The 23,697-nt window shown below is 37.9% G+C and overlaps 1 protein-coding gene across 7 annotated transcripts in view; it reads left to right on the forward strand.

Moving 5' to 3' along the window:
* ADAMTSL3 (ADAMTS like 3) overlaps positions 1 to 23,697 on the forward strand; it is a 187,558-nt gene that overhangs the window by 20,434 nt on the left and 143,427 nt on the right. For 5 of the 7 annotated variants that reach the window (XM_054077304.1, XM_054077305.1, XM_054077306.1 and 2 more), the window contains exon 3: positions 10,732 to 10,851. The exons of the other annotated variants lie outside the window; for them this stretch is intronic. In XM_054077304.1, coding sequence (XP_053933279.1) covers positions 10,732 to 10,851 — 120 coding nt within the window. The remainder of the gene's footprint in view (positions 1 to 10,731; positions 10,852 to 23,697) is intronic. 7 annotated transcript variants of the gene reach the window in all.

Genomic DNA, 23,697 nt, shown 5'->3' on the forward strand with positions numbered 1-23,697 from the left:
ATGCACGGGCCTTTACGCAGCCTTATCTATGTGTATTTATTCTTTGTGGAAGTCACTGAAGTAGGTCAGCAAACACCACGGATCAATAGATTGTTCTTGTGCCTTGTGTTATTTTAGTTTCAGTTATTTTAGTATACCTGAGTGACCTTTGCATGTGTGACATAAGCATGTACCTTTTTAGATTCACATTTTTATATATATATATATATATATATATCCTACATAAAACTGCTTTGGTTTGTCTCTGAAAAGGAATCTTGCCAACTTATTCTTCATATTACTGCATTATACTTGTGTATATGCTATATACAGGACTCCGATGGTCTCACTCATTGAGAAGCTTTGTGATGGTAGATGTTGATTATCAGAAACTTTTTGTCTTCCTTATCTGTCAAAGTGCTTTAGTTGCATGCTCCTCTGGCTCAACTACTTGAGTTTTGGGCTGTTTAATCTTCAAAATGGTTACACCAAAGATGTGTTTTCTTATTGGGGAATTATTCCATTTATTGGTGACTGAGTTTGCCTCTATTTCTGTTATGAGAATTTGTAGTCATTTACAGTAGCAGACGAATTCCATACATCTCATCTACGTGTTCGGTTCATGATAATCACCATGCTGTTGCTGATGACAACACTGCATGAGCAGTATGCAATGAAAAAAAATTACTGGTGCTAGGGCTGGCTTTTTTTTTGGAAGCTGAATACTTGCCAAATTTCCCCTGCCATCTGAATCAGAAACAGATGTACTGAGATTGAGGGCAGGGAGAAAACTCCCTGTCGCTAGCAATGAAAGGCACAATGCCTTGCAATATATGATAGTCACTTCCCCATGTGACAAATGTCTCTGTTTATAGTTGCACTTGTGAATATCTTCAATGTCAAGATCTTCAGTATTTAGTTCTGAAGCGTGGAGTGGTTTAGGTTTCTTTTTTTTCCCCCCAAGTGCCGTGGTTTTAAGACCATTCCATTGCCCCACACATTTCCCTCCTTTGTGTTTTCATTTTGCAACAGGAATTCTCTTAAAAATCTGGATCCACCACTAGTTCTAGCAGGTGTTTGGCTTCTGAATGCCAGAGTTTTTTTCCTTATGCAGCTTATGGATGAGAATTTCACTGCCCTCAGGCACAATTTCAACTGAAGTATATGGAAAGCAGGTTACTATGTCAGTTCAAATTATATCACTATTAAAGAAAAAACTCAGAAGGAAATTAAATACAAATAATCACACTAACATTTATAACATTATGGTTATAATTTCAATTAAAAAGAATCAGGAAAATCTGAGTCAGGAGTCGATGTCATTCTTAGCCAGACTCTCCTGAGAGCAGCCATTGTAAAATGAGGATAATGACAACTTTGAGTCATATGAGATCTCTCGATGAACTGTACTGTAATATATAAGAACTAAGTGTAGGCTGTTACTTGGTATAATATACTGTAAGGGACCCAAGTATTCTGTGAAGTATCCTGCTTTCTCTCGTCATTAACTTATTTATCTGTTAGTGGCTAACAAATTGTTTTGCCACTAACAACAACACACGTGCTAGGTCCCGTCTTGCTTACATATAAATGTATGAGTTGTTAGCCACCTCTCTTGTCTTTCTTGATGTGTTTAAACCTGCATGTAGAAAGGCTGGTCCTATCTAGCCTAGGATATTTCTTAAATCCTGAATCTTGCAGTCGCATCAGTAAGAGCATGTCACTGGCCAAATGAAGACAAGGGAGCATTTTGCCAGAGCTGTGTGGAACTGCTTACAAAATGGTGTTGAATGAAGTTCCACCTCGCACAAGTTCTTGCTTTGTTAGCTTTTAGGAAGCTTACCATTTAGATGTAACTCTTGGCTACCTGGGAGTGTTCACACATTTCTTGTACCCCCTTTTTATCATTGTTAGAGCAATTATCCAGTCTAGATGCTGAGGAAGAGGGTGAGAGGAATTAATTTATTAGACAAGGGGCACCTGGAGCCAGTAGCCTACTACAGCCCCTCATTCATGTCCTGTGGCATACCATCATTAATTTTGGTGGTGTTACTGAATAATCCTAAGGTCTATGTTAGTGCATGGCCTGTCAAAGCTACTAACATGTCTTGCTTGCCCCTGTATGATAAAGGCTTCTACCGCCTAGTGAAGGAATTGCACTATATTCTTTCTCATTTCATTTTGTTCTCTCTTGTACTCCTTAAGCACGGTGAATCTTCAGTTTATCAGTTCACCAAAAACATTCTTCCATCACGTGCTGTTTATGATAAAGGACACTAACAAAACTTAAAAGAAACATTACAAATGTCCTGGTTTCTTTGCTGAGGATGCTAACGGTACTTTTGTAGCATATTTCTTTCTATGGAAATCATAAGGACCCTCAGAAACATTCAATGAGTTAGAGATAAATAGAGTTCCATGAGAACATACTCTAATAATGCTGAAAGGACTTGATTTATGACAAGAATTTTACCAGTTATTAGGTTACTAAATAAAGAATAAAAAGAGGGTCTTGTTTGGAATAGTGGAATGCCTAGTGAAAGAAGGGATAAAAAAGTCTTTTTAAAGACTTCAGTTGCCTATGTCTGTCTTGCTTGCAAGATTTTAAGAAAGGGTTTTACTGAAATAGTATTTTCTGTCTCGTTTCCAGATCTTTTAACAAGATATTCCTTCACTTCCACTGTTCTAGGAACAAAGGAGTGTTCATTAAGAGGATTTTAGTAGAACTTCCATCTTTAAAAAAAATCCAAAAGTGAAAACATCCCCGAGCCACACCCCCTGCCCCCAAAGCACCAAGCCTAGGCAAACGTGCTGGTAGAAGCTTCTTCAACATTCAAAGCTGTTAGAATTTTGTGTTATCGTGAGGCAGTGCTTCGAGATAAATTGTTGAACAAGGCCTTTATATAAAACACATTAACAAGTAAAGAAATGGAAATATGTGATGGAGCAGTCAAACTGTGCGTATACGAGGTATGAGTTCAAGAATCAATTCCTTTCCTTCCGTACAGCAGGTACAGTTCCTCCTCACCGCGCTGCCAGCTCCTCTCACTGATGGCACTGGCATATTTAATGCAGCTTCTCAGCATCTCTAAGGAGACAGCAGACGTCCTGCTATACCAGGAATATAAGTAGCATCACTGCTGTGGCAGGATATCAGAGGACAGGTATTAAAATTAATGGTTGGGGTATTTTTTATCTAGTTTCTTCTTTTCCTACTTGTAAATCCGTGCCTTTGCAAGCCTTTTACCTTCTTAAGAATAGACTTGTACACTTTGTATATGAAACTGTACTCGCAGTGGTAATAGTAACACCCAGTTTTTATAGAATATGTTTTATCCATATGTTATAAAATTGCTTTTACGTTGACTCTAAATATTGTTGTGCCTATTCCCTCGAGGCCAAACTGAAGAATTAAGGAAATAATTGGGTACTGTGTATTTTGAAAGCAGAATCTGATCCTGTCACTAACCTTCTGACAATAATTGGAAATGAACTGCTCTAGGGTCATCTCGTCTGAGTGCTGTATTTTTTCGCCTTGGCTCTTATTTATGCAAAGCAAAGTGTCTAGTGTTATTCATTATTCCAATAATAAGTCCTAAATTTGCAAGGGATGTTGTCTTGCTACAAATGTATTTGGTCCTTGGTTCTGTAAGGATGTTGGTGGGAACTCTGCCATGGATATCACTGGGAGCAACTTTAATCTGCTAGTGCAGCTCATTTAAAAGCAAATATTAGGCACATCAAAACAATCCTTCGGGAAGAAGGCAGAGACTGCCTAGCATAGTGCTTAGAAGCAGCTTCAGTGGAAGAAGGAAAATTCCAGGGTTCATATTTCCTTTGGAAATATGAAACAGAGTTGATATTTAAGCTGGGGTTTGAAACTAAATGAGATTTTGGTTAAATATTACTGCAGCCTTTCAGTGAAATGTTTAATCTTTTAGCCAGACCATAGTAAGAGAAAACATAAGTAGTTGTTGATAAATATCCAACAGCTTAATCACTAGTATAAATTTTAGAAGGTACAGCAAAAGATTTTTTCTGAAATGTGTTGAACCCTGTCTGCATCCCAAGCTAAACCAAAGAAAATGTATTTGCATTTAATCAAGAACAATTTTGGTAGAAATGTCCTGTTGAAAAGACTGAACGATAGTATCTTAATTTAAAACCAAAATGATCTCCATTATCCTTCTTGTGTTCAGTGTTAGCTTTAAGTTATGCAAACCTATAGCATGAAAAAAGATTTAGAGCAAGGGCTATTGTTTTGAAGGCATGAGCTTAAGCACATTCTGGTCATTGGAATGTTTGAATGGGTGCAGGATGGGCTCTGAGCAGCAGAGATGCAGGCAATTGCTTTCTTGCTGTTGATAATATGATTGTAGTTACAGCCTATAGCTTTCAGTAGTTGACGCTAATATAGCAGTGGCTGAACTTACAGTTTTTAAGGCGCTCGTTGACAACATTTTACTGTGTCATAAGTGAGTGGCTTATACAAGCTGGTTATGAATTCTTTCACTTATCTTTGTACATATCTTCAAGTTATAAGCACTTTTTCCCAATCTTGTTCTAATTCTGTGTTCTAAAAGGGTCTAGAATGAGAAAGGACAGGAAAAATCATTAGATTTGGGCTTAAGTCACCCAGGTCTGAAGTCTGCCTTTAAGTGATACAGAGCAAGCACTATGGAAAACCAATCCTTGAGGCATGCAGTTCGGTTCTGTCACTGGAAGAACTTTTGGTTCAGTCTCTCAGCTTGTCTCATCTCGTCATCTCACTTGTAAATTCTGTCATGAAATCTGACAGTCATGTTCAGTGTTTCAAGTTCTTTTATGAAGAAGTGCTTGGCTTTCATCAGTTCAGCTGAGTCCTTTTTTTTCATTTTTTTTTAGAAGGGATGATGTTTGTAGTTTAGCTTGAAGTGCTGATCTCTTAGTTTAATATTAATAATTAAATAATTGGCCTGATCTTCAGAAATGCTGAGCTGCTGGCAGCTTCTGTGGAAACTGTTCATTTGCAGGGTCTTTAAATGTTTCAGACCATCTAATGTAAGGAAATTGTAAATTTTTGGCTAATCTGATTCGTACTAGTTACTTAATCAGGATTGCCTGCTCTGGGAGATATCTGAAGTTCTCAGCTGTTAATGTGACTTTGTTTTTCTGCTAACAACTTCTTCCTGTTGTGACAAAGCTGGAGTCCTACACTATATCTAAAATTCTTGTACTGGAGTCCTTAAAATTCTGTTAAACTGAACTGCTATTTAGCTGGTCTTTTACTTCCCAGGGGTGGAAATCATATGCTGCACCACCTTAGTAGATAGATATTTTACTTGAATTAAATCGGAAGGTGCACAGTTTGGTACCTTCTTGGACTTCCTATGCATAGTCAACTGACAAACACGTATTTACAACTCATTAAGAATGCAGAAAATTTTTCTCACTTCATCTGCTTTTCCCATCTTTTCCCCTGCAACGGTGAGTTTGGAAACTAATGTTCTCAAGACCCTGCCCAATTTTCCCCTTCCAACAAGAGCTAATAAAAGAGCCACAAAGTGATGGGAAGCAAACTGCCTTCCCTTTGCTGGTCTTTTTTTATAGGATTTACTTTGGGCAGGTTAGTGCAGTTGTGCATAACTATGAAATTTTAGGTGACTGGACCTTTGTCTTTCATCTGTTTTTCTTCTGGAAAATAAGAGATTGAAGCAGTTCCAGGAAGAGCATGGTATTTTGTCATCTTTGGCTTTTAAAATAGATAATTTTGAAGCTTTCATTTCTTCATTACACAAAACAGTTTATTCTCATTATGTTCCCAGTTTTAGCAAGGTTTAGTTAAGTAATTACCTATTTTAAGCCTGTTTAATGCTGATTTGCATTAAGTGTATGTAGGAGTGTCATTCTTATTTTTTCTCTTAGTGTAATTCTTGGTGCCAAGAAACTCTAAAATTAAAAATTCCTCTGTACCTGGAAGATTAGCGTTTTATTTCTAATTATGTTCAGATAATTTCTTTGAGACATTCAGTCTCCGTTTTCTCATCTTCTTGACCTTCACAACTCAGATTTAGCAGAAAGCTCACTTTCTAAAGCTGCTGCTGTTTATATATAAATACGGAACAATTACTTTCCAGTCTCCTGGTGGTTATGATTAAATAGAATAGAGGCATGCTATTATGAGGTTTGGTTGAGCTTTGTCATATTCTTTGTATCAAATGATCCCCAAGAACTGTAGACTAAACTATGTTTTTTAATTTATCCGAATTACAATAACAGTTTAAATCCTTTGAAATTGTTAATCTGTACCTTGGAAAGAATGACCAATGATTAATATTTATAATTTTTAGTCATAGGGAAACTGTATTTTAGTGATTGCTCTGATTTGGTAATTACAAGTGAGTTGGATGACAGGAGTTAATATGAATCCTGGGTATCAAGGGAAAAAAGAGCAGAGTAGCTTGTATTGTGTAGTGGTTTCAGAGCGTGCTAATGGGATTCCTTTTGGGTCAGAGTAAACCAGAACATGTGCCCCAGCAGCACATCTTCTGTGCTTCAGTCGTGAAGAGATACTCAACCCATAGGATTGAGTAGAGCTACTTTAAAATAAACCCCTCTCCTTCAAATATGCTTTGTGTGGGCATTTGGCCCCGCACACCATTTTTATCTGCAGATGCAGTCCTTCTCGGCTGTGTTACTTGTTAATGTCAGCATTGGCTGGGAAACAGTCATCATCCCTCTTACTTTCAGTAATAAAATGTAAAATCCCTAAACCCAGCAACTTCATTTTGAGCGGATGCTTTTAGTTGGAGTCATATAGAGAGCAATGAAATTGGGCAGCAGTAAAAATGACAAAGTGTAAGTCTCGGTGGAGGGAGATCTAAAAACCAGAGGCTTGGATATAAGATATTAATTTTGTTCTCTTGAACTGGAAGTGGAAGAGTAATTTAGTCTTTAAGCGCTCAGGTGGGGAGTGATAAGTGAGGAAATAATCACAACCTGAGATGAAAGCTGTGCTCAGAGCATAAGCCTTTAAATAAGCACAGTGTAATTTTATGCTGCCCAGAACCTACATACATTATCTGTTTATCAGTGTAGTTCTCCTTAATCCCATACATAGAATGATGTACCACAGCAGATTTCTTTTTTTCAGTTTCTCACTAATAAGTTACATGTTCTGATTAACTGATAGTTAGACTTTCAAGTACAAATCTGTTTCCAACTTCTAAATTTTCTTCCTTGTTAGTATGGTTATAGACACTTCCTCGATAGCTGATGTGTAACTTTCAATGGATTTTATGCAGTGATTATTACAATATCTCGTTTGGCTGCATTATCACCTTCTGCTGTGGTGATATACTTAAGAAGATGATAAAAGCTGGTTTAAAATACCTGATCAAAGTCTGAAGTGTACTTGTAATTTGACACAATTAACTTAAAGCTGTTAACATTAATGTGGCCATTAAACAGACTTGAAACACTAGCGTGGAATGTAATTGTTTTCTGGAAGTTGGACTTGCAGTCTCTGGTTTAAAACATGAATTTGTATCAGATTACCCAAGTCATTCAGAGATGATCACTAATATAATATAAGCGCACAGTCTGCTGAAATTTGAAGTACTTTGAAGCAAAAGTGCCCACAGAAATATAAAAGCCTCACAAGATACTTTGGTAGATTCCTCAGTGGGGAATAAACTGAACTATGCAGAAACAGTACGTTTGGTGTTCAAAACAGTGCATGAATGAATGTATGCATTGGACACAAGCAGCTTATTTGAAGGTACCTATACTAGAGGGGAAAAAATATCTTCCTGTGACTTTGAGTTGATACAAGACAGTTATTTGAGAATTTGAAGCTTTGATTTTTCTTTTATTTTTTTTTGTTAGTGAGTTTCTTGATTTGGATTGTTTATCAGCTGTAATGACTTGGCTTCAACAAGGGTTTCCCATGACCACTCAGTGTATTCTTGGTAGTTTTTTAGTTTTAATTACACACTTTGGTGCATTCTTCCTTATTTCAGTTATACTAAGTGTAGAAAAGCAGTACCCATTCTTGTAGTTAGCAGGTCAGTTTCCATTGTAACATCCTGTGTAACCTTAAACCATTCAGCTTTTATATTGAATTTTTCCATGCTTGGAAGCCAGATTTTGCTTGCCTTAATCTAGCACACATACTTCTGTTTTGCCAGTGGGTAGCTGCTCATTAGGTTTTAATATGAAAATTGAATGTATATGAAAAGCCCTTGGTTTTTCATGTCTTAATTATTAAATTGTTATTTCAGCTTCATATATTGGCATCTTTTATATCCAATGTCCAGAGGCTTTCTGTTTGAAATGTTTAGCTTATAAAAATTAGAAACACAAGCCAGTTAATGGCTACATATCCTACTGACAAATTTATGGGAAGTTAGGTAACAGTGATATGTACCTTTATCTGAGAAGTGTGGTGGAGTGATTTTGATTCTCTTCTGTAAATTAGGCAGCTCTTTCAAAAATATTGCTATAAATAGCTTGCATTTAACACTACTTTACAAACATGAACTCAACTTTACAGTGCACCACTAGTATAGGTCAATTTAACTTGCAATAATGTTTTAGACCTGGGGAAACCAAGGTAGAAATGTTAAGTACTTTAACCCAGGCCATTCGAGATCTAGAACACATATCTCTTATCCATTAGTCCTGTGCTGAAATCATAGGATTACATCATTGCCATATTCCCTCACATAGGATCTATCGATAGCACAGTGAAACCAGGGGGGGAAAATGCCAGATTATGTCAGCCGGTTTCATGTCTGGGTTATGCTCAACATGTCAAGGTTTGCATTGGTTGCAGCCAGCTTGGATTCAGCATAAAGCAAAACTGTCGGCCTCTCTTGGTTACTTTGTGGGGAAACAATTGTTATCAAATATAGATTTATTCTCCGTATTTTAGGATTTAATTCTGCATAAATAGGGTCAGATGGCTGAAGTGTACAAGTGAGACTACTGCTGTAATAGGCTTTATAGAAGTGCCATGAAAACATGTTATGAACATGAGTTACTCTTATGCAGACTTGAAAAAAAATCCTCTTTAAAATGTTGTTCAGTCCTGCATGCTAAAATGACTTTTTAACCTAGTCTAGACGTGTCCTTTGCAAGCTATTTCTAGTTCATATGAAGATTGCTTAATTTAAAACACGTATATTAATCTAATGCTGTCACAAGTGATAGAGTTTACAGTCCGAGAAGCTGACAGCTTCTTCTGTGCAGAACAGAGGAAGCAAAAGCGATGTAAGCTTCTCCAGACCCATGCTGTGAATTACGTGTCATCTGCTTTTTATGAGATAAGTTGTGAGCTTCAGAAAGTGAACTTAGTGCAAGGGAGAAACTGCAGAAGGTCTTAACCGGTTTGTGGTGGAAAAAGAAGGTAAGTTATATGGATTGCATTTGAAATCTCTGGTTTTCTGGCACTCAGATTACATGCCTATATTTGAAAGAGTTTGAGCCAGCAGTCTGGAAACCGGTCAATGGCAACTGCTGCCATGTAAAATTACTATGTATATGTCAAAATATATCAAACAGTTTAATTAACCTCATTTATTAAGTTGATTCATTGGGAAATGTCTAGCAGTAACTTGTACATTTCAGGCTTGTTCCTTCCCTGAAAGATTTCAATCTTTTGTAAGGTAATTTTTACCTCCTAGCCCTTTCCACTCTTCCTCTACCACAGCTGGACTCAATATTCTGCATTTAAGAGATGATTCTCTGTTTTCTCCAGTGTGCAAACCACTCAGCTTCTCAGAGTAGAGCTACAGTGTAGTAGGAATAAGGACATAAGTACCTCCACAGAGCATTTGCTGTGTATCTAGGATGGTTTAGACCTACAATGCAGGGACAGGGTGTTCAACCAGCATGTGTTCAGCATGTCTAGCGCATTCCAGGTATGTACTGCTTACTGAACATGCATAGATCTGTGAAGCAAAAGCTGTTTGTCTAATAAAGGGCCCAGATGTCAGACAGTCCAGTTGGAGGTACTGACTCTGATTCCGACAACATTAGCTCCTTGGTACTTGAAACGGGACCTTCTTCCTCTCCTACTCTGCTCTCAAATGCTCTTCACCAATTTTGAAGAGAGTACAGAACTAATGAAGACCACTGCTTGCTGTTCAACCCAGTCATTCCGTGCTCCCTTCCAATTTCTTCTTTGCAGTAATATCTTCCTGTGGGATAGAAAATTAATTCATTGTGTGATGGTTTTGTAAGTTACCCCACTTTGAGGAAGTTTGACTAGATGAGCTCTCAACACATCTTCCAGGCTGCCTTATTCTATAATTCTATGTATTTGTATCTTCCTGTATTTAACCAAAAGCCTATTATCTGCAGCAGCCTGTGAGGTCTAGTGAAGAGTATTAGGCAAAAAAACAAAATAAAATAAGAAAGGATAGCTTGATGTTACTTTTCCAGTGTGAATTTCACAGTGTCTTTCAGCAGTGATGGTTGATAAGCCAGAGATCTTTTTGTTTAGTAGACGATTCTGCAATTGAGACATCTTGTTTGGTTTTGGACCCCTGTTAAGCATTTGACACATCCTCATCACAGAGCTATGCAGCAATGTATCCATCCAGAAATACTGTGCCTGAAACTGAAAATGCATCACTTTTCCTTTTTTTTTTCTTTATTTTTCTTTTTTACCCAGTTTTTCTGGTCTTTGTAATTATATGCATAGAGTTCTTTGAAATTTTGACTTATGTTTGTAGTAGCTGTAATGTGACCTTTCTGAATCTCTTACAGGCAAGAGCAGAGCAATCCCAAGGTGCATACTTCTTGCCTGAGTTTGCACTTTCTCCACAGGGGAGTTTTCTTGAGGATACCACGGGGGAACAATTCCTCACTTACCGTTATGATGACCAGGTCAGTATGTCATATGTGAAAATGATAGTGTCACGTTTATATAACTCTGAGATATAGATTACTGTGAAACTTAATAAAATGTGTGCATTATCTTTTGAAGACACATCAAATTTAAAGCTAATTGAATCATTACAGAATATACTAAATGAAAAGTTAAGGCTCTTAATTATAGAAATAATAAAGCAAAACCACTTACAGAAAATATTAACGGCATGGGGTAGAGATGAAAGCAACAATGTTTTAGTGATGTATTAATAGATGTTTATAGTTAGGTCTATAAAATGTGTAGAATTAGAGGCAATTGTCCTTTTTCTGTGGGTTGTTTTGACCTATCCTGAATTGTTTTATTTCATGGATAAATCAGTATAAGGCAGATCTTGCATTTCCTAGCTTGTGAGCGAAAAGTCATCAAGTTCTATTAGTTCATGAAGTTTTCGGAAGGGAAGGTTGACTTGAGTTACAGAGAAACAAATGCAAGGTGTAATAATGAACGAAGCAGAGTGTTTAGAAAGCAACAAATTATGTATTTTAAAGTTAAAAATCTTTAATGCTTTCTCCAGACCCATACAAACATTATGTTAAAGATGGAATATAGATATACATGTAAAGAGAGCAACATGAAAGAAATGCTGTTAATCTTGGCAAAAGATCTAAAGCGAACCTCGGAAATGTGTGGCATGCTGTGGAAATTTACTCATAACACAATGTGTTCCAGAAGTCAGTTGAACTTCACATCAAAACTGTCTGAATTACATTCATAGACACTTACAGTATGTTTCTTAATGTAAGAGGAGGGAATTTGTTAGGCAACACTCCCTGTGAGAGTGAGAGAAGAGCTAAACTTGCCCTGCAATCACAAGGTATGGTTCTGTCAAATGACCGGTAACTTTATTTTGAAAGATGGTCTCCTTGCAGAAGCTGCTTTGTGAAAAAGAGTTTGCTCATCACTGCTCTAAGGAGAGAACCGAGATGAGTTTATTGAATAAAGTTTTAGATTGAGTATCCTTTTTGGAAAGCAAAAGGAAACAGAAAAGATAAAATGGAAGGTATGCTGAGCTGCTATAAATTATTTGAATTTGGCTTAAATATGTTCACAATAATTCATACTTTTGCTACCATAGAGGGTCTTGATTGTCGGCAGAAAAGGTACTTGGATAAGATGTCCCCTGGACAAAACACCTAGGAAAGCAATAATATACAGGACAATAAAATGCAGCTGTGACCCAGGCTGCATTTAATCACAGTAGTTGAAAAATCCAGTAAAGGATTTTGATCAAAATAGTTTGACGTTTTGATCAAAAATAGTTTCCATTAAATGCAAAGATGACAAATCAAATATAACAGAGGGATAGTCTGGGTCTTTGAAGAGACTGTTTGAGCTGTGTGAATAGCAGGGCTGATTGAGGGGGAAAAAAAAAAAAATCCCCTCTGTGAAAATCTGAACTACCAGCACAGTGCTATAGAGAAGTCAGTTCTAAGCTCAATTCCTTTTGATGGAAAGTTTTCCATTAATTCTATTGGGATCTGAATAAGATCTGTGGTATGGTCAGCTTCTGTTCTTTCACAAAGCTTTGAAGCCGGTTCTTCCCAGACACTTACTGAGCAGTATGAAATTAAGTTTGAATTCTTGGAACTCAAAATTGTGCTAAAACATCAGATCGTTGAAAGTAAAAGCAACTGTATTCATAGTTGTTTCTTGTGAAAGGAAATTCAGTCCTTAAGCATTATTTATTAAAAAATATAAATATATTGAATGCAGATGCGAACTGATCTATATCTCTAGTTTCCCTTCCTGCAAGTAAACAAAGAATTCTTTAGTGAATAGATTATTATCCTTCACTTTCTAGGACATTACTCATAGGATTATAATAATGTACAGTGATAATTTGTTTTTGCTGTAATTTTTGTAAACTAATATGGTCAAACTGAGCCAGGAAAGTTGAACTTGTTCTTATTTTCTGTGTTTCATTCTACTCTTTCATATGGCATGTACTCTGAGTGGAAGGAAATCTTAAACCAGAGGGTGAAAATCTTTTGTAAGGCAATTTTTTTGATTTTTGTAACCTAGTATAGATAGGCTTCATATGTGATAGCTGTAATAAGAATATATATGTGATTAAAAAGAGAGAAATGTATTTACATTGACAGGACCCTTTTAATTACCTAATGCATCCAATATGAAAATTGAATCAGTATAGCAAGGTTGCCACATAAAATAAAAAAAAAAATGCAGTAGCATCTTCTCATCCACCTTAATTTAATAAAATCATAGAATAGTTAGGGTTGGAAGGGACCTTAAAGATCATCCAGTTCCAACCCCTTCCATGGGCAGGGACATCCCACCAAATCAGGCTGCCCAAAGCCCATCCAACCTGGCCTGGAACACCTCCAGGGATGGGGCAGCCACAGCTTCCCTGGGAAACCTGTGCCAGCGCCTCACCACTGTCATTGTGAAGAAATTCCTCCTTATGTCCAGTCTAAATCTGCCCCTCTCCAGTTTATCCCCATTCCCCCTCATCCTATCCCCACAAGCCTTTGTGAACAGCCCCTCTCCAGCTTTCCTGTAGCCCCTTCAGGTACTGGAAGGTCACTATAAGGTCTCCTCAGAGCCTTCTCTTCTCCAGGCTGAGCAACCCCAACTCTCTCAGCCTGTCCTCATAGGGAAGGTGCTCCAGCCCTCTGATCATCCTTGTAGCCTTCTCTGGACCCTTCCAGCAGCTCCATATCCTTCTTACATTGAGGATTTCAGAACTGGATGCAGTATTCCAGATGAGGTCTCCCAAGAGAGGAACAGAGGGGCAGAATCCCCTCCCTCGCCCTGCTGGCCACACTTCTTTTGATGCAGCCCAGGACATGGTTGGCCTTCTGGACTGTGGGTGCACATTGCTGGCTAATGTCGAGCTTCTCATCGACCAGCACCCCCAAGTCCTTCTCTGCAGGGCTGTTCTCAAGCATGTCATCCCCCCATTGTGTACTAAAGATGGGATTGCCCCAACCCAGGTGCAGGACCTTACATTTGGCCTTGTTGAACCTCATGAGGTTCTCTCAGCCCCACTTCTCCAGCCTGTCCAGGTCCGTCTGGATGACATCCTGTCCTTCCGGTGTGGCAACCACACTGCTCAGCTCAGTATCATCTGCAAACTTGCTGAGGATGCGTTCAATCTGCCTGTCAGTATCATTGATAAAGATATTCAACAGCACCGGTCCCAGTACGGACCCCTGTCAGAGGGACACCACTCATCACAGATCTCCATCTGGACTTTGAGCCATTTGAATATGACCATCCAACCAATTTCTTATCCACCTTACCGTCCACCCATCAAATCCAACTCTCTCCAATTTAGAGAGAAGGATGTTGTGGGTGAATATGTGAAAGGCTTTACAGAAGTCTAGATAGATCACATGTGTCGGTTTACCAGTGTCCGCTGCTGCGGTTACCCCATCAGGAATTTACTCTCTGTCCTGCCCCACTATGTATGAGTGCTAGCCTGTCAAATGCGTTTGTTTTTCCCTGAACACCAGAATTGTCCTGTGGGCATCCCCACAGAGTCCTGGTATTCCTGTACGTCCTGTTATTTAAATTGAAAATTGGAAACATTAAGTAACCTAGTGCACTTGATTACAACAAAATAAGAGATCAGTCCTACCTGATCTGTTGTGACGACCAAGCCTCCGTTTGTATTCATGGAAGGGGGCAGAATGGATAAAAAGGGTGAGAGGTTCCTAAGGCTGTGGCATGGAGGTGGGAGAAGAAAGTGGGTCACGCTCTGTTCTTTTGGCTAGCCAACAAGATATCAAGGCCCTTGTAGGAATAGTGATCCTTCTATATCTTCCCAAGTGTGTCCTTCCCCCTCCTTGCACTGTTCTTTGTATCCAGGCCAATAAAATTTCCAGTTTGTTGGGATAGACTGCAATTATTTTTATATAGCATCATCATCGTCATGATCCAAAATTAGTTTCCTTACATCCTTCAAACACAGGAATGTTTCAAAGGGGTTTTCTTTGGCTATTTGTGTGATATTTTTCAAGCGCAGAGCCAGTTTAATCAGGATCACTCATTCCTTTGTTAGTAAGTAATCTCAGTAAAATAGAACTAGCTGTTACTTAAACATTCAAAAGTATTTGCTATCTGAAAAGACGAGCTTACAGTTTGAAATGGAAGATGAGTAAATATTAATGGGAACACACTGTACTCTGTTCTAGCTGAGCAAAATTACATATGGATTCATGTTGTACATGCAAGATAGTACATTTTGTTCTGGTTTAATCTGGCAGGACTGTGCTTTCATTTTTGTACAGGATTGCACTAACCCCTCTGCGTATTCAGTTGCTATGTGTGTACTTAAGAATTACATGCAGATGAAATTCTTTGGCTAGATATTTTAAAAATTCACTGAATATATATTTTTTTACCTCTGCTGCTACTATAGAGGAAAATACCTTGTAGAACCTGATGAGATACTGCCATCTTTATTTGATGAGGTGACATCTGCACAGAGTGGTACACTATAGTTTTGATAATTTTACTGCTTTATCTTCAGGGAAAAAGAAAAACAATGGTTCAAACCAAATACTTCTGAGGACTCCTGAAGAGCAGAAATAGAGAGATGCTTACATTGAGCATTTTCTTACAGCTTCTGCATTGTTTAGCAAGCAATGTCTTGCATCAGTACATTGCATGCTGCATTTCTAAAATTCTACTGAGTCGATGTAATTTAAATGTAACGTAGTACCAAATAGATTTTGATGTGTAGCCAAAGACTTCATTTGCCATTAGAAATCTGAGACCGAAAAAAAATATGTCCCTCTCCTATCATTCTTGAATGAGTCTTAAAATAAATGAGTAATAGTCCTTCCCTTAACATTGAGATATGAGCTGAACCTTGCCATAAGGAATAGTTTCCTAGTTTTCTTTCTGATTTCTCTTGGCTTTTCACCTTTTAATCTACTACAAGGAATTTTTTTTCTTTTCCAGAATACTAGTAGTACTGGAAAGCTTTCTTGCAGAAATAAAATGTTCTTGTTTTCTGACGCTTAAGGTATTGCTTCCAAGTATTAAAACCATTCCATATGACGGACCACCAACAAGGACAGCAGTGAAAACTTGGTTGGGTTGAATGTTTGAAGTACCTTTCCACTTTGGCTGGCTGAGAGAGCGCTTGTGGGGTGAGGGGGGAGGAAATTAAAAAGCAAAAGAGGTTATCTTCTTTTAAGTGAGAAAATGTTTGCTTGACCACTCAGCTTTCTAGCTGACCTTGCTCCTTCTAAATTATATCATGTTTACCACTTTAAACTCATAAGGAAGCCCTGGTTCTGGAATTAGACATGTGGCACTAAGTAGTTGAATCTTGGCACAGCAATGTAGTGTTTCTAAACAAACCCTTTCTGAAAAATGTGTGGTCAGGAGGAGTGGTAAATACTGGCATCTTGAAACCACCCAGCAAGCAATTAAAATAATGAAAATCTGCACTTTCAGACTTGCAAGTGTTTAGATATGTGAGGTAGGGTAAAAACCAGTAAGTCTGTTTTCAACTAGATGTGTAAGTTTGCAATACACAGGCTGAGGCTGGTGCAGTTCTGATAATTAGCCTTCCTTTGGGTTTGCTGGAAAAGGCTGCTATAAAGTGAATGGCAAGAAAGAGTAAATATTCTGATAGATGCCTTGACCTATGTGATGAGAGATATTCTGTCTTAGCTTCTGTTTTTCAGGGCCAGAGGGAGAAGGATTGCATTTTAAATGTTAATTAAAACCAAAAAGGTAGTGGAACCCAGGGTCTGGATGACTTAATGTAGAAATAAACTGATGGAACTTGTTATTCCACCTTTTTATTTGTAGTCAGCTAACAGTAAATACTCGTGTTTGTTGTGTAAGTCATTCATACCATGTAAAGTAAACTATTCTGTGGAGGGCAATTGTTTCCTGTATCCAGCTGGGCTGACAGCCATTTCCTCCTCAGTTTCTCTCCCCTGCTTTCCCCACTCCACCTGCTGCTGATTGCCATCCTCTCTGCCCTGCCTGGGGAACTCTGACACTCACAGCCTGGATTTCAGTATCAGCTGCTCGCTGGCTTCTGCTCCCGGTCTTGAGTCCTTTTATTCTCCTGCCAACTAGTTTGCATGTAAATCACCAGTGAAATGAAGCTAGAAATTTTTGGGCTTGGAGATGAGTCATGTAAGGGAGAAGATTATTTCAAATTAACACATCAGTGAGGACAAGCTCTAATGCTGAAAAAAGAGTAAGATTTGTAGTCAGCAGCGCTCTTGCTACCCAAGTGCATAAGATGCAGCGTTCTCCTTTTGAGAAGGAGCCAGAAACCTGTGTTAGACTGTGACATGACATTTTTGTTGATACTGTGAGGAAGCATTCAGAACTATTACAAAGACTTAACATCTTGAATCTCAATGTCTAGCTCTTTATGAAAGATTCTTTTTGGAGTAAAACAAGCTGTTCTCAAGTGGGCATAAACTATTTCAGGTGTTCTTCTGCAATGCAATCCTTCCACTGTTGAACACTGCTGGGTAGTTTCATTTGTGTATTCTGAGACTGAGCAGATGGACTGAATTTTATGTGAAGAACCACAAGTGCAGCTGCTAATACTTCACTACCTGATTTTCAGCATTGTGTTAAAAATGTTCCTCTTCAGCTGAGTAAAAGGCTGTCTGTGCAGTCCTTGCTCAGCCAGGGTGTGACACTGGAAGAACACAAATTCCACTGACTTGAATCTTGCAAGGAGTTCCACTCTTTTAACTGGGACATCTTGTGTAAGTAACAAATTCTGAGGACAGGTTTGTAGTACGCCATGCTAATCCTACAGATGTTAATAAGGAGGTTTAAATCATGTTCCAAGTTTATAGCCATGTGTTTGAAGATAAAATGCATCAGTTGGTGTCTCTGTGGAAAATTAACTGAAGGTGATATTAGGTGCTTTTAATACTTTCAATTCTTTTCTTGGTTTTGATACCTTTTTTTATGTTTGCAGAGTTACTTTGGGCCTTTATTAAGATAGATTTTTATTAAAAATATTACTTGGATAATGAAATTAACTCTGTAATCAAGTGAAATGTGTTTCTGATTTGGAGTGGGGGGGCAGGGATTAAGAGCAAATGAAAACCACTTACAGGCTCAGGCAAAATTACTCTTACAGAGACTGGTACTGTCTAAGTCAGTAGGCATGATCCTAATCAAACAATACTTTTATTTAGGCTAATTGCTTACTGGAAGTGCATGACTAGCATATGCACAGGTAATTATATCATTAGTGATATATTCTTGTGTGCGATAGTTTGCTTAGTGAACTGAAAACTGTTTTGACATGCTTTTGTTTATTGGCAAACTGAATGGGGAATTGGTATTTGAAAAACTCCAACTAACATTTTAAGTTCAAAGTTGTTTTGTTCAGAGAAAATAGTGGAACTGCTGTGTGTGGTATAGTTTTCTTTATGCACTAAGAACTGCAGACTTCCTTGTTTTGGTTGTATTACTGCATTGGTCCCAACTGTGCCAAAGATTTCTGCATGTAAATCATACTTACAGAAGCCGGTAGTTCTTCCCCTGGTGCAGGATAAGTGCCTTCGCAGGGAATGTGTAATAATACAATTTCTGCAGCAAGCACATTTTACATCATTTCAATTTGGATCAAATACCTGCTATGACGCTGTAATCCTATTCCACTAAATTCGATGGTAAAACTCATTGGCCTGGATCCTTAGTCCTTCTGTGGCTGCAATAATACCGGCCTTGGCAGCTGGCAGAGGACTCCCGGGTTGCAGAAGCAGCCCCTCATTTGCAAGTTCCTCCCCGCAAAATGACTTCTCAAGGAAGAGAGGAGACTGGACATAAACTTTGAGGTGTTTCTGTTATTCCTGGTCCACTGCGTGCTGGACAGATAGTGAAGCTGCTCCAATGGGTGATGAAAAGCTATACAGGGATGCATAAAGCCTTGCTGTACACACCTGCTTGGGGTGGTATTGAGAGCAGCTTGGACTCATGTGACTGAGACCATGGGCTTGGGTCGAAAGAAGATTTCAATTAGAGGAAATACCTGTTTATAGGGATGAAATGAGGAATACTAAAGGAGTATCTCTACTAAGGGAAAATAGAACTTCATTGTTAAAACACATTATTTTCTCATCTACTTACTTGCTTCCTTCTTTTTGGACATTTCTTTGGGGCCACGGTTACATATTTGTTCAGTTTGTGTCTATATAAAAATTGAAGTGCCTTGTTTTTATAGTGTCTCTGCCATGCACATTTTTCATAAAGGATTGAATTTTCTTAACTCTTATTCAATGTCTCATTTTCTGAGGGTTTCAGTTCAGAGTTTTCCCAAACAGGTTTTTCAGTTCCTAACAGTAGATTTAGGGTCTTTTATTTTTTCCTCCTGGAAGCAGAGGGAAGGATGTGTACTTGGGCAAGTATTCTACTGTAAAGTCCTTAACTTATTTCTGCTACAGTGAACCAGTGATAAGACACCTGATGAAATGAATTAACAATACACAGACATTCTTTACTGGAGACCAATGATTAAATTGTTGAGAGACTGATACAACATAATGTGAATTTCCTGCTGACCTCAAGACTCCAGTGCACCCCCAGCAAGTGGCACATGTACTTAACCAAGAATTTTGGCATTGATAAAGGCTTAGCTTCAGACTTCTAAAATAAGACTGAAAGGTCTGGAGGTAGAAGAAATGATCCCAGACTTACGCAGCTCTGACGCACCACTGCTGTCATCTATCAGTATAGGAGTTCGTTGAGATGTAGTAGAGAAGTGCTTCTAAATCAAAAAGATATATTTCAAGTACAGTGGGAAACGCAATGCTTCGATCTGGAAAGCCATTCTTCAGATTACACGTGAAAGAGAGGATGTTTTAGGCTGATAAAGTCCAATGGTGAATGAATCAATTTATTTACTTAATGTGAATACATTTAGAACCAAGGCTTTTCACTGGTCTCGGTCAGGACCAGAATGGATTGTATTTAGTTTTTCAATAATATAGGTAAATCTGTTGAACTTGTCAAGCTATTCAGAACTTTTGTTAAATTTTGCACAAATGAGAAGAGAAAATCGTTGTGTTGATGAATTTTTCATGAAGGATGAATGGAATTTTTTTCTTCTGTGCTTCTGTCATTACAAAAAATTAAAAGACCCATCAGAGTTTATAGCAGTCCCTTTCTTTTAACATGGAAAGCCTCAGTGCAAAAATAACAGAAACTTCAGTTTATACTGGCTCTGACATAATGCTGAGCAAGGCACTTGCTTGATAAAACGAATCATTCTATGTAAGGTGCTTCTGAGAGAGTTCTGTGCTGTTTTGCAGGGCAGTGGGTAATTTAAATGGAATTTACATTGTAGAGCACGTGGATAACATCCCTTGTATCCTTGACAGTCATCCTTTCAGGCCTGTCCAGCATAGGAAATTTATAGCAAAGGTTGGATACCACACTAAACTTCTAGTGGAGATGCACGTGAACCTAAATCTCTTCCAATTTGTATTCCACTAATGTGGAAGATGCATTGAAAAGCCTTCTTTTAAAAATCTCCATATCTTGGCTTTGTTTCTAGTAATAGTTAAAATGAGCCTTGATATCATAGAATCATGGGATAGTTTGGGTAGGAAGGAACCTTAAAGACCATCTAGTTCCAACCCCCCTGCCATGGGCAGGGACATCCCACTGAATCAGCCTGCTCAACACCCATCCAACCTCATATCATTAGCACTTGTGTAATGAACCTTGGGACAGCTAAAGAACAATCTCTCTACCACTTCAGAAAGTTATTTGGCTTTATTTTTAAAAATAACCATCAGCATTGGCACTAAACCTAATTTATTTCTGCTGACTATTAGACTTCAAAAGGTATTTGCTCACATGGAAGAAAATAGCATCCATTAATTACCAATTTTGGCTTTAGCAGCAAAAGTGGTAAACGTAGGTTCTTGAGAAGATCACTGCTGACAAATGTATTTATTATTTTCAGAGCTTAGAAAGTGTTACAGGTTGTGATACTGTAAGATCTGAAGCCTTTTAATGCTCCTTATGTGAAACAAACTGTACCAGGCTTCACAACACACATTAGTAATGTACTGTTGATATAATGACAAAATAAGGGGCCTCTCTCTTCTATTTCCCAGCTTTCAGCAACTGTCTTTTCTTATATCTAATTAAATAAAAGTGTGTTTATGTAGTGTAGTCAAGTGATCCGGCCGCAGTGTGACCAGGAAGGGCAGGAGCTCTTATTCTTTAGTGACTGGATGCTAAATCTTTGTGGTTTTTATAAACAACTGTCTCAGTTCGTGAAGGGAAGTTATGCCCTTGTTATTTGGTTATGTTAGGAGACTGATAAGGTAGTGATTGATGAAAAGGAAGAAGGTCAAATATCTCTTAACAGAGGAAAGCACAGCTATTCATTGTTTTTGTTACAGAAAGCAGAACCGTTTTGCAGGGCAGGTCGTAGGATGGCCAAGAATGATTCAGCTTCAGGATCATAACAAAGCTAGGTAGAATAAATAGTATAGGAAATAGTATCCTTCACCTCAATTTGGCTTCTAAAAAAGAGAAAAGGAGTACATGCAGATTTTGGAGAGGTAGAAGTAGCTGTAATCCCCAATTAACATCCTGATGCAGTGTGCTTCGAGTGTCAGGCTGCACGTGTGGTTTCCCACCAGCACTGTTGCTCAGCAAAGCCTTGGAGGCTTATCGGCACTTGACTTAAGGGCACAGAGGACAACCATGGTTTTCAGTAACAGAACTGGGAGAGTGTTTTACATTAAAACAGTAATAAAAAAATATATGGCATTTATTATTCATTCTTTCATATTGTGAAAGTGCAGAGATGTTTTTTCCTTCTGCCTTTGTTTTATGTGTGGAAGTTACTTGCTTTTCTTTTTGCCTAAAAAATATTGCATATTTTCTAATCTATTTAAACCATTACCCCCAGGAAACCACTGAAGCTTTGGGTGCAACTTTCGGTACGCAGGATGTCCTAGGAGTGTCAGTAAATCTTTTTGCACGTCTGAAACTATTTACAGAAATAAATGTTTACATGTGATTTGAGGCAGCGGTTTTAGGTGCTCAGTGCTTTAAGTGTTTAGTGTGGTCTTGGGTAAAGAGTAGCGCTACACTTGAACATTAGCCGTCAGTACTTTAATGTATTTGACACAAATTGTAGGTCTCGTATTTTGTAGAATAATTGGTAAATCCTACATTCTTTTCATTGTGTGGGTTTTTTTCCATCCATGCTTTCCTATAGACAGGCAAGTGTTGAGCTGATTCTTGGCCCAGAAGGAGTGGCAGTCAGAACTTTTAAGAACTAGAAACAGTCTGGACTTCTTTTAGTACTCTGAGGCTATTAGACTTGACGTCTTGCCACTTAAGCCTGTGCAATCTAGCTTTATAAAAGTATCTTATTGCTAGTAAGATTTATCTTTTCTCTTTATCATGGTATGAGGTGAAGTATTTTAGTGCCTTAATGGTATAAGCCTTTCTTCAGTCAACATTTTTTGTTGCTTAGCAGAAAAAGGATTTTAAAGAAGGCACAAAAGCTTTAGCTGATTTGCAGGTTTGTGAAGCAGAGTAGAGTATTTGCAAATGGGTGAGACAAATTAATAGTAATAATGCTGCTGTATGAGATCGGATGTTTTTGTGGTTTTTAAAATAACCCTTGGGAGATGGTTGCAATTGTAAATACAAGATGATATGTTCTTTAGTTGATTATTTAGGCTTTAGTCCAAAAATCATAGTAATTTCAATAGACTTTGGATCAGGCCTTCATTTTTTAATGCAAAAGAGATTTGCCATTGATTTCAGGCAGATTGGATTCAAGTACCCCAGGAGAAATACTGTTAAGTGTTAGACTAAGGCATTACTGGAAAATGGGATAGATGCTACAAAGAGCAAACATCATTGCAACCTTGGTATTCTGCCGAGAGGCAAGTTCAATATTTGTTTTTTTTTTAATTTCAAATTTAGTGTCAAAAAGATGGGTGAAGGCTTGCTGTAAAGTGAATTTTATTGGTTTGAAACAACTGCTGGCAGATCTAGTGAGGATCACTGAATTTTTCATGATTTATGCAAGCAAACCTATTCACACACCATGAATGCTGAAATGAATTCTGTTTTAAAAATACTTGATCTATTTCATTAACGATGTTTTACTCAAATCACATCAAGAAATATTGACAAAATGTGGTTTACTGTTCCACACCCATGCCCTATCTTTGCTAAAACATGTACCACGTGTAGGTCAAGGATCTTCTTTTGTCTACATGTTGTGGTTTTATATGGTATAAATTTGAAGAAACAAGCTGTGCTCTTTCAGACAGCTCGTATAATGCCTCGTAACATCAAACAACATATGGCACAATATCTTTTTTGTTATAACATTTGAAAAAAGGGACTTACAATGCATCAGTTTTACTTACAAGAAATTAGTACTTTGTCTTGTGTATTTTTTTGATGTTACTAAAAGATGATGTAAAATAAGTTTAAACTATAAACCATGAAATTTTACCACCCTTGAGTGTTGGCTTCAGTGGTAACTACTTGTCTTAGGGTAGTATTGCATTCTAGTATTCGAATCAGAATTATATCCTAAGTATCTTATTTAAGTACTAGGGCTAGCTTTTAAACTTGCCCTGCTCTTTTTATTCCATTTGAAAAAGAATTTGTTCTTTTTGCAGATATTTTTATACCTTACAATGAACTTGCCAGTTAATGTTCATTTCTCTCCTGCTCCTTCAATATTGAGACTATAGGATAGTCTGTTTTTCTCATATTTTCAGCTTTGCATTCTAATGAATGTGAGGCAAAGAAAAGGAGGGTGAAAATATTTAGGAATAGCCTTT

Source organism: Cuculus canorus, chromosome 12, assembly GCF_017976375.1.
Source record: "Cuculus canorus isolate bCucCan1 chromosome 12, bCucCan1.pri, whole genome shotgun sequence".
NCBI lineage: Eukaryota > Metazoa > Chordata > Aves > Cuculiformes > Cuculidae > Cuculus > Cuculus canorus.